The sequence below is a fragment of the Fusarium subglutinans genome, assembly GCF_013396075.1.
Source record: "Fusarium subglutinans strain NRRL 66333 chromosome Unknown NRRL66333_c0000156, whole genome shotgun sequence".
NCBI lineage: Eukaryota > Fungi > Ascomycota > Sordariomycetes > Hypocreales > Nectriaceae > Fusarium > Fusarium subglutinans.
This window is the reverse complement of record NW_023502219.1, coordinates 37019-46700: the sequence shown is the minus strand read 5'-3', so window position 1 is coordinate 46700 and position 9682 is coordinate 37019. Positions and strand designations below refer to the sequence as shown.

General features: G+C 47.4%; 4 protein-coding genes across 4 annotated transcripts; 2 read left to right on the top strand and 2 right to left on the bottom strand.

Moving 5' to 3' along the window:
- Nucleotides 1-87: 87 nt before the first annotated feature.
- FSUBG_9785 (tannase) lies at nucleotides 88-3325 on the bottom strand (the record flags this gene model as incomplete). The annotated part of the gene is made up of 6 exons (XM_036688335.1): nucleotides 88-107; nucleotides 206-782; nucleotides 860-934; nucleotides 999-1435; nucleotides 2180-2988; nucleotides 3210-3325. 6 exons carry the CDS (start codon nucleotides 3323-3325, stop codon nucleotides 88-90), a joined length of 2034 nt encoding a protein of 677 aa, XP_036534721.1.
- Nucleotides 3326-3951: 626 nt separating this feature from the next.
- On the top strand, nucleotides 3952-4884 carry FSUBG_9784 (RTM1; the record flags this gene model as incomplete). Its single annotated transcript, XM_036688334.1, has 3 exons — nucleotides 3952-4150; nucleotides 4208-4460; nucleotides 4503-4884. 3 exons carry the CDS (start codon nucleotides 3952-3954, stop codon nucleotides 4882-4884), a joined length of 834 nt encoding a protein of 277 aa, XP_036534720.1.
- A 1068-nt stretch (nucleotides 4885-5952) lies between these two features.
- FSUBG_9783 (matrix metallo ase-11) lies at nucleotides 5953-6829 on the bottom strand (the record flags this gene model as incomplete). The annotated part of the gene is made up of 2 exons (XM_036688333.1): nucleotides 5953-6236; nucleotides 6289-6829. 2 exons carry the CDS (start codon nucleotides 6827-6829, stop codon nucleotides 5953-5955), a joined length of 825 nt encoding a protein of 274 aa, XP_036534719.1.
- A 1468-nt stretch (nucleotides 6830-8297) lies between these two features.
- FSUBG_9782 (tyrosinase) lies at nucleotides 8298-9576 on the top strand (the record flags this gene model as incomplete). Its single annotated transcript, XM_036688332.1, has 2 exons — nucleotides 8298-8494; nucleotides 8541-9576. The coding sequence occupies 2 exons, from the start codon at nucleotides 8298-8300 to the stop codon at nucleotides 9574-9576; spliced, it is 1233 nt and encodes a 410-aa protein (XP_036534718.1).
- Between the last annotated feature and the right edge of the window lie 106 nt (nucleotides 9577-9682).

Here is a 9682-nt window from a genome sequence, read left to right as displayed (position 1 = left end):
CTTATTAACTTAAGCCTGAAAGAGGCTAAACCCCTGATAAGCCGTTCAAAATCGTATCATCATATTATGCGGTAAAAGCTTACGACTTCAGGGATCATCTCCTTTACCTTTTTAAATTAGTGCCTTATGCCGTTAACTGGAATGATCTGATTTTGCTTTAACTTATTAGCTTGGGTGACAAGCGTGAGTAAGAAATCAGACTTACCGTTCCATGATAGCCCGGCTATCAGGTCAGGATCGTTGGTTTCAATTACTGACTCATACCGCTGAATAGCTTCATGGGCATAAAGATCGAATGCTTCTCGGCTCATATTCTTGCACGACAAGTCCAGGTTGGCTTCTATCCAGTACTTGATCCAAACCTCTCCAAGTCCCACTGGAGCTCCTTGACAAGTCTCGTTGGTGCACGTGGTCATTGTAAGTCCAATATCGCTTGTAAGCTGGAGCGACTGTCCGTTGAGCTGAGCTCCCGTATTGGGGCTGTACCATATGAACTTGCCACCAGCAGCAGTAGGACCTGACCAGGTAGATTTGGCTATCTTGGCAGCCTCCTCGGTGATACTAATTATGTTCGCAGTATCGGAGCAGTTGATAGATTTGCCGACGACGTCCATTGGGTCAAAATCGCAGGCGTCCACGTTGGAGATGATTCCATCAATACTACCATCAAGTGCATCACAGGCCTCTATGGCCTCCGCTAAGATAGCATTCATCTCGCAGGGGTACGGAAAGTAATTTAGCTCCTGCATGATCAGCTGAGGCCAAAGGGTCGACATGAAGAGCTGATTCCAGTTGATTGCCGGTGCACACGCATGTATGCCATCATAAGCTTCTGGATACTGCTATGCAAGCATCATACCCTGTCTTCCGCCCTGAGAACAGCCATTCCAGTATGAATACTTCGGTGCTTTCCTGTAGAAGCTTTCGACCAACCCTTTAGCAATGTTTGCCCAGTCTTGTTAGCATAAACAGGTTACAAAGATATGGTAAGAACATACTTGATCGCCTAGAGAGATAGAAGCGAAGTTCTGGAGTAGGGAGAGGTTGGGGTTCCCCTCGCTGGTCAGGGCCCAGCTATCAGGACCATAGTCCGATTGTAGCTGTAGCCCAGCATCAGTCGTAGAGGCGGCATAGCCCTCACTAATTGCTCCGCTCATGGCAGCATAGCTAGGCGGATATCGTCCAGCGACCCAGCCTCCTCCCCCGACGGACTGAAGTCGACCGTTGAAGTTGTCCATAGGAAGCCATGTTTCAACGCGGACAGTATCGTTCTGGCCAGGGTGAGTGTAGGTGACGGTGACGTTGCAAAAGTTGACATCCTCCGCGGCGGTTGTTGGGTGGCCATAGTAAAGGAATAACTTTGCCTCAAAATTATAATTTTCGACCAAGTTAACGGCAAAATCGATTAACCTTTCCTCCGAAGATGATTGGCTGACTAATAGCATTAGCAGCGCAAGAGAGAGACATGGTTCTTTGGTTGGTATATAGGGCCAAGTGGTAAAATATAACTTGTAGATATGGGACCATCTCGTTTCCTGCTATTTGTTTACTCTTGTGGCCTACACTAAGGCCTTCTTATATCTATTAATATCGCAGTCCCCATAAGGATGCACTAGCCTAATTGTGGCACTTGTAATGCCAATGGTTGTTTCTCATGCAATGATACGGTCATAACTCCACATTCTCTACACGCGTAATCGGCAACACATCAGAAGCTTCCATCACCTAACGGTACAGGGTCTAGATAAGAAAATGTCTTGTAATAGTGGGGGCAGAAAATGTTTTACCGAGGGGGTAATACTCGTATCTGTATGTCTTCGTGGGGTGAAGACCATGGAATGTGGAGTTTTGACCTTTTGGAATTGGCGTGTGGCTGATGACGACTACACCCATTGTACGTCATGCTGAGCACACCGAGTCAAGTATTGGACCCTGCATCGATTAGCGGTTTATATGGGCAGAGGATAGGGGACAGTACCATAGAACGGAAAAAGAATGTATTACCTAGCATGTGTATACAATGACAAGAATTGCAAATATTTATTGTTGTTCTAGATGGATCAATTACTAATACTACTATTGCTGTCCTGAAGCATTGAGTTAGGCCACTGTAACCATTCTGCCCAATGAAGCCCGAGATGAGATGTAATGGACTGAATTAGATACTGTCCGCCATCACCGATTATCCACGTGGATCGATTCCAATGCAGCAAGACCGCAAAGAATGCAAGGATCACCAGCGCTTCTGGCTGTCGCTTCTTGAGCAATTCGAAATATTCGTCATCAACATCGAGACAAAATGCTATCGCGGCATCGAATCGCTGTCTGTTTGGCTGACTCAGTGCTGCATGGAGACAAAAGGACCGCTGCAGCGTAGATACGGCGTCGTGGTATTTGGTGGCCGATGACAGGGAGGCGTTTGCGTCTACCATCTCGTGGAGGATGGTTGTCGCTTCTATATTGTTATCTAGTGCTGGGAACGCGTCTTCGACCTGCTGTAGTACAGGCCCAAGTCCTGAAGTCTTGATTGTATCCCATGAATGTTTCGTCACAGCACGAACGCCACGGTGAATGGACAGATAGGTGACGAAGCGGTCGAGAACAGCGCCGAAACTCTCTCTTGGACCTTGAAGGGTATCGCAGAGGACATGCAATCCAACCATCGACGAGAAGAGAAACATGGGCACGCATGACTCTTCTGAGACCTCTTGCTTCTCCTCATTGAACAAGGCCAACGCCCTTGTCTGGAGACTGGTGGCAAGCTGATAATATGGTTGTTGCAGCGAAGGGGGATTGCTCAGATGGAGCGCAGAGAGGGCAAGCACCTGGTTCATCAAATAAGGAGCTTTAAGTGCATAATCCAATGTGTGAGAGATGACGCTCTCATTGGAGGGATCAATTGATGTGATGGTGTGACGATTGGTTAAAAGATGATGATAAAGGGCAAAGTGGCTGAGATCGAACAAGTCGCCTCTGGCTGGGGCGTCTCTGAGTGTCGTCAAAGTAGAACTAACAGATTCAGCAGGGCTAAGCGATATTGACGTCGGGCCTGTGGGAGAAAGATGAGAAGAGAGATGGAAAGGAGATGGCGTATCCGCGGTTGACGTTATTTGCGGCGGGGAAGGTTTCTGACCAGTGTTGATGTAGATGCATTGGAGAAACGGTTGGAAATCTTGCAGTTCAGGCAAATCGGTCGAGATTCATCACACTTCATGTGTCGTTGCTTGCAGGCGCCACAGCCATTTTGAGATTTGCGGTGCGACCGACGTTGTTTGAGGGGCTTGTCACTGGCTGTGGAAGACTTGTTGGACTTGGGGCGGGCCATAGCAAGCAACGATTCCAGAGAGTCAATCGACTGTGAAAGTCGGGAGGATGTGAACAGGCAAAGCAAGTCTAGTTCTGTAAAGAAGGGGGATACTCGTATTCTAACGTAGTTATGGTGGAGCATAGCACGTGAAGACTGAATCAGATTTGACCGTGCATCGGCGAGGCCATGTTTTAGCCTCCGGAGATATCATTAGCGGTATCCACTGATGCACACTATCCCCGTATCCAACCGTATAGAGATGCTTTTGATTGGCCTTTGACAGTATGCTCAGATCAATGATTTGTTCCTCGTTTACAGAAGTATTTGATTGGGTGCTTAGGCTCCGCTCGACCATGTAAGATATTGACCCTGAATTGTCAATTTCAGAAATAGATCGCATTATGGATGGAAAACTAACCCAAGGACGCGTATACATACCCGAGAATGATTTATTTATTTCTTGCGAGTGGCATTGAATGCTTTATAAATATTGCAAGGCCTTCAAATTTCTAACCATCCCCATAGACCGTTTAAAATCCCATTATCACATCTGCAGATTTCCATCTATTCATTAACTTTAAACCGCCATAGTACTGACCAAGTTACACGCCACTTCTATACCTACTTCGTTACCAGACAGCAAAATGTCCACCGACGGTCTTTTCGAGCCAGTCCCTGGAGTCGAACCTACCAAAGGCGGCGCCTACCTCTGGCGCTACAGCCCCAGCGTACCCGCGGCAGCCATATTCTTGGTGCTCTTCATGGCTTCTTTGCTCTGCATAGTCTGGAAGATTTGGAAGACATGTACCTATTTTTGCATCGTGTTTGCTATCGGTTGCTTCTGTAAGTTATTACCACCTCCCTTCTATTTTGCTATGTCTTCTAACCTTCGCGCCGTAGTCGAGATGGTCGGGTATGGCGTCCGCGCGGGTGCTTATAGCAGAACCGGCAAAATCATGCCGTATGCCGTTCAGAACATGTTCATCCTCGTTGCCCCCGCCCTCTTTGCTGCCTCGATTTACATGGTTCTTGGTCGAATCATCAGAGGACTCAACGCCGACAAACACTCTCTTCTTAAGCCAACAAAGTTGACAAGGACTTTTGTACTTGGAGATGTATTATCCTTTATGATCCAAGGCGGCGGCGCGGGTATGTCGGTTATCCAAAACGCAAATCTAAGTAAGTGGGCTTAAAGAATTGTCGTACTCGGCCTTGCGGTTCAGATCGTCATCTTTGGTCTATTCTGCACTGTGTCCGTGGTCTTTCATCGACGTATGATCCGAGAACCAACGGCCGAGTCGATCGGAACCATTGTGCCCTGGGAGTCAACTCTTTATATGCTTTACTTTGTCAGTCTTCTCATTATGATCCGATCTATCTTTAGGATCATCGAGTATGCTCAAGGCTACACTGGATACTCTCTTTCTCATGAATGGACGTTGTACATATTCGATACTTTGTTAATGTGGCTGGTAACTGTTATCTATATCTGGCGATACCCGGATGGGCTCAAGGCGAATGCTGGTCATGTCCGCTGCAACAGCATGCTTCTGGAACAGGTTCACATTAATAAGTAACAGTCCAATAGGGACCAAGGATCTTTCAGGCTTATCAAGGCGAGCCATATAAGTGTTCCATCTTAGCTATAATGGGTTTATGTAAGAATTATTAATATCTAATAATGTTACTCATGACTAAAGTCTTTCAGTATACTAGAAATACCAGAAGTGTAGATAGGTGGTCGAAAGGCTAAGCTCATTCTGGCTGGAATCTATAACAATCTCGACTGCAGGCTACTGACCCATCCTGGCTACAAAGCCTATGAGTTTCACGCAAAGTATCCTACGCTACTGACGGCTCGGGTTAACTGGACTGGAGGTTAGTCCTCCGTTACAATCCCGATCCTGTCATTACTTCCAAGACATATCCTTTTTTTTCTTTCCGGGTATTCTCATATAACTCAGTCACTGTGAAATGGCCTGAGTGTACTGGATGGCTTCGTGGCGGCATATGTTATGACAGGTCTTCTTTGGCAGCAGTTCGAACCAGATGGAGTTCAGTAATGCGGATAATAGATATGGCAAACAGTTTTCATGCAGAACACAAAACAGTCGAAGAAGAGATTATAAACCCTCAGCGAGTATCTCCAACTGATCAGGGCAACGTTTTACACAAGTTACCTACAGTCTATGTCATGTCACCCATTATCAACAAGCTGCCGAATCATGAGTTGGGATTTAAAGTGCTTCAGCAAAGGTGTACATTATGTTGACGTCTCTTTACGAAAATAACTAAACTAACCCTTCACTTGAAAGGAACTCACACACAGTCAAACCACAAGAGCAACGAAATTCCTTTGTATAATGAGAGTAAGTGTTCTAAATAACGAGATTATGGCGAAAGAGCTGAGGAAGGAAAGGAAGGATATACGTAAGGGGAGCAGTAGCTAGCGACGAAGACCGGGCTTAATGCGAAATGTAATTCGATGCTTCAATGCATACATAAACGTGAGAGATTGACTGCTAAAACCCGGCAATATACATGTTGTGAGATAGGCAGCTTTCATCCAAGTAAAAGGATATTTCAAGAGAATGGCATCATTGAACTATTCCTTACTACTCCTTGCTCGACTCTCCACTAACAGCTCAAAGAGGGGTGTAATCAATAATCTGTGTCATGCCAATCGCGGGGCTCTTGCCATTGGCGTCTTCGGTCATACGATAGAAGTTGCGTGTTGACTCGATGTCGGACTGCTGGAGCTGAGGCGGTTCGTTGCGGTAGTTCATGACAGACATTGGATCAGGCGCACCGATACGAACAGCCCTCTCGCCCTCTCTATCTGCAGTCATCTCGTCACGAACGTCCCCGATAGCGAATTCATGACGCAGACCGATGACATGCCCAAGCTCGTGCATGAAGACATTCCACACTGCAGATCGTCAGCCTGGGGAACACATGTCAAAGCTACAGAAAGGGCTTACTGTGTGGCTTCCACTCTTGGCTAAATGCATAAGAGTACACGAAAACATAGTTGAGATCCTCGCCATTGGGGAAGAAGGCTCTCGCGAGGGTTGTTCCATTGGCACCACCATTGGTCAAAACAAAGGTAGCATCTTTAGCTAGCGGTACCCATTCGAAAGTCACACCAACGTCAGCTTCATTCCATTTCTCTGCAGCAACATTGAGCTGCTGAGCAGCGTAGTCGGCATCGTCCTGGCTTTTGAATCCGGCTCGCCAGGCGGTCCACCTGATAACTGACCCAGGAGCCCAGCGAGGTATGTGTTCCTTTAGCCCGACAACTATATCCCACAAGCCATTGTTACGTTCCATGGCGGCTTGGAAAACCGGAGGGACAGGCAGCTGGGTGCTACATACCGGAGCCTGAGTGATAGCGGGGCCTTTGACATCTTGGTCCACGTTGGAGACGTCAGTAGGCTGGATGGTCTTGAGTAGATCGGCTCCGATTGTTTGCTCAACAGCATCAAGGAGGATCTCCTTCGTCGAGAGACCTTCAGAAGCCATTGTGGAACTGAAATCAGTACCGCACCACTGCAATTTATCCAGCGTGTCTGATTTCCGTGGTTGGGAGAAGTAGAAATATGGGGAGTAGATAAGTCTGAAAAACTGTCCTAGAGATGATGACAAGCATGTTTGGTAACAAGGGGTGATGCTTCTTATATACATAGGTGCTTTGTACTTTGGGACGTTTTTAATTTTCAACCGCTCCCTGTCGATATCTGAGGAGAAGCTCAACATCTGATTAGTCCAGCGATTTGCGGCTGAGGGTCTGGACCAATGCTGAGACATAACTATCGCCACTAACTAAATGACAATAAGGTCAGCTATCGGATCGTACTATCGATAGCGTCCTGAATACCAAGACACTAAAATCTTAGTATCATGTCTCATCGGCCAGAACCGAATTGAACAAATAACCAATGGTGTTTTACGGGCCTCTAAGACCTACAAACTGTATTCGTGGCATGTGACTACATATTCGCAAGTGAAACAGGACTCGACTAGAGAAGCTAATGCAGCCATATCCAAACGGCGGCAATGAGTGTTTATGGCTAGTGGCTCAGCGATTTATGCAGCTACTGATGTTACCTAGCATCACTTAAGGTGGCGGAATCCTGGTCAATATCGCCAAAAACGGTTGCATACATATTAAGACTATTGCTACCGTTTGACCTAGTTGCAGCCAAATATGGAAGCTGGAGACACAAGACTGGCTGAACGACGTACCAATGTGGCAACTAAGCTATTGAGGCTGGCTGAAGCATCCAAAAATGTGTTATTAGCCCACAAAACGCGGGGTAAAGAAGTGGAGCCGCGTCAAGCTATCGAATGCATCAGAATCGTGTCTTATCTATTGGCTTTTAACTGCATCCCAAGTTATCATCTTTTCGCGCCACCTCAACAATATTCTAGTCAACAGATGCATCTAGAATCTCTCAGGTCTACCAGGTAATACACTATCGAGACACCTTTCCATAGCAAGCACAAATTGTCTCACTATTTCTATCAGCAGGCATACAGTAGCAAGGTTCTAGAGGAATTGTTCCAGCTATCAAGCTGCGCCGATGTCTGGTATCTGCCAATTGGCGAAGGCTTAGACAGCTGATCCTTGCGAATATAGAATCAAGACGACAGAAGGAGATATAACTCCGCAGTTTTCGGCTTCAAATCTGCTGTCGTCGCTATGCCCCGGATCAACGATTCGCAGGTTGGTGACCTCCGCACGAATGTGTTACCTGTGTCTCACTTGAGCTTGCCACGTTCATGCCATTGCTCATGGATTGGTCGAGGTGACCTTTGTCGTCCTCGATGAAAACTCAAGTAGCCATGGTAGTGTTGCAGAGCAAGAAATCCGAGTGGAGCGAGCTATCAACTATAAAGATCAGACTGTCTACTACATACCTAGATATCGAGATCACCAATCCACTAGCCAATAACATTAGCATATCAATATTTCTTGCTATGGCCCATCATGCGCGTTCGCCGCTCTCTTAAAGAACTTGTGAGTCTTTACGACGCTGGTGACAGAACCCAGCTGGAGAACCTCGTCAGGGCTTTCCGCAAGATTCAGACCCTACCTCCCAACGATCCGGACTCCTTCTTCGTCATTGCTGGCTATCACGGCGAGCCTTTCGTCAAGGAGGATCCTACAAACCCGGACTGGTGGGGGTGGATACTGCCAGCACCAGACCGTCCTCTTCCCAACCTGGCACAGAGCCTATCTGTATCGCCTAGAGAATGCACTCCGAAATGCTTTGCCAGAGGCCCCTGATCTGGCTCTGCCGTTCTGGGACGAGTGTGCGACTCACGGAACGGTCAAAATCACGCCCGATGGCGACCCTAAGACCACAATTCCCGACACTTACTCGGTCTATTCTCGTTTTCAGATCTGCCTCAAGGCGCCAAACTACACCGTCTTCTCCAACAAGGCCTCCATGGCCCAGTATATTATTGAGAATGGTGGCCAGCCACACTATGGTGTAGCTCTCGAGGAGCCGCATAATGCCATCCACCTTGCGCTTGGCGGTTTCTACGAGAAAGGCAATTATAACGCTGATCCATTTCTCGGCGCCAACGGTGACATGGGCGAGAATGAGACAGCTGCTTTTGACCCCATTCTCTACCTCCATCACGCCTTTATTGACTATACCTTCTGGCAGTGGCAGCTCCGCCATGATTGCACAGCTACCGGTAGTTTGACAGTCGAGGCTGGTAAGGATGGCACGATTAGCCTGGGTGACCCGACCTTCCCCAAGGGTACAGCCCTGGACACAAACAGTCCATTGAATCCATTCACGAAGCCTAGCGGTGGATTCTACACATCGGAGGACGTGACAGACATCAACAAACTTGGATACAGCTATGGCCGTGGCTCGCTCGACAATGATCCAGCCCGATTTGAGCCACCCACGGAGCCCATTGCCAAGATCGCGCGGGTGCACAATGTCAGTCGTGCAGACTACGCTGGCTCCTTCGTCATCCGCACCCATGTTGAATTGCCCAGTGGTGAAAAGGTTGAAGTTGGGCGCGAAGCTGTGCTGAGTCGATGGAATGTTGCAGGATGCCGCAATTGCCAGGATCGTCTGAACGAGAACTCATTCATTGCCATCGATAACAAGACAATGGAGGTTTTGAAAGGCAACACTGACGATGAGGCGAAAATTAACTTCCACGTTCAGATCCAGTCGCGTGAATTTGGTGGGGATAAATTCCATGCGCCTGTACGGGAACCAGCAGTGGAGTTTTTGTAGATATTTGAGAGATTACGAACAGGGAAGCTCCAATATGAAGAACATGTTTGATTTCGAAGACAGTAAATTAAAACAACGGCACTGCTCTTGACAGTGAACATAGACT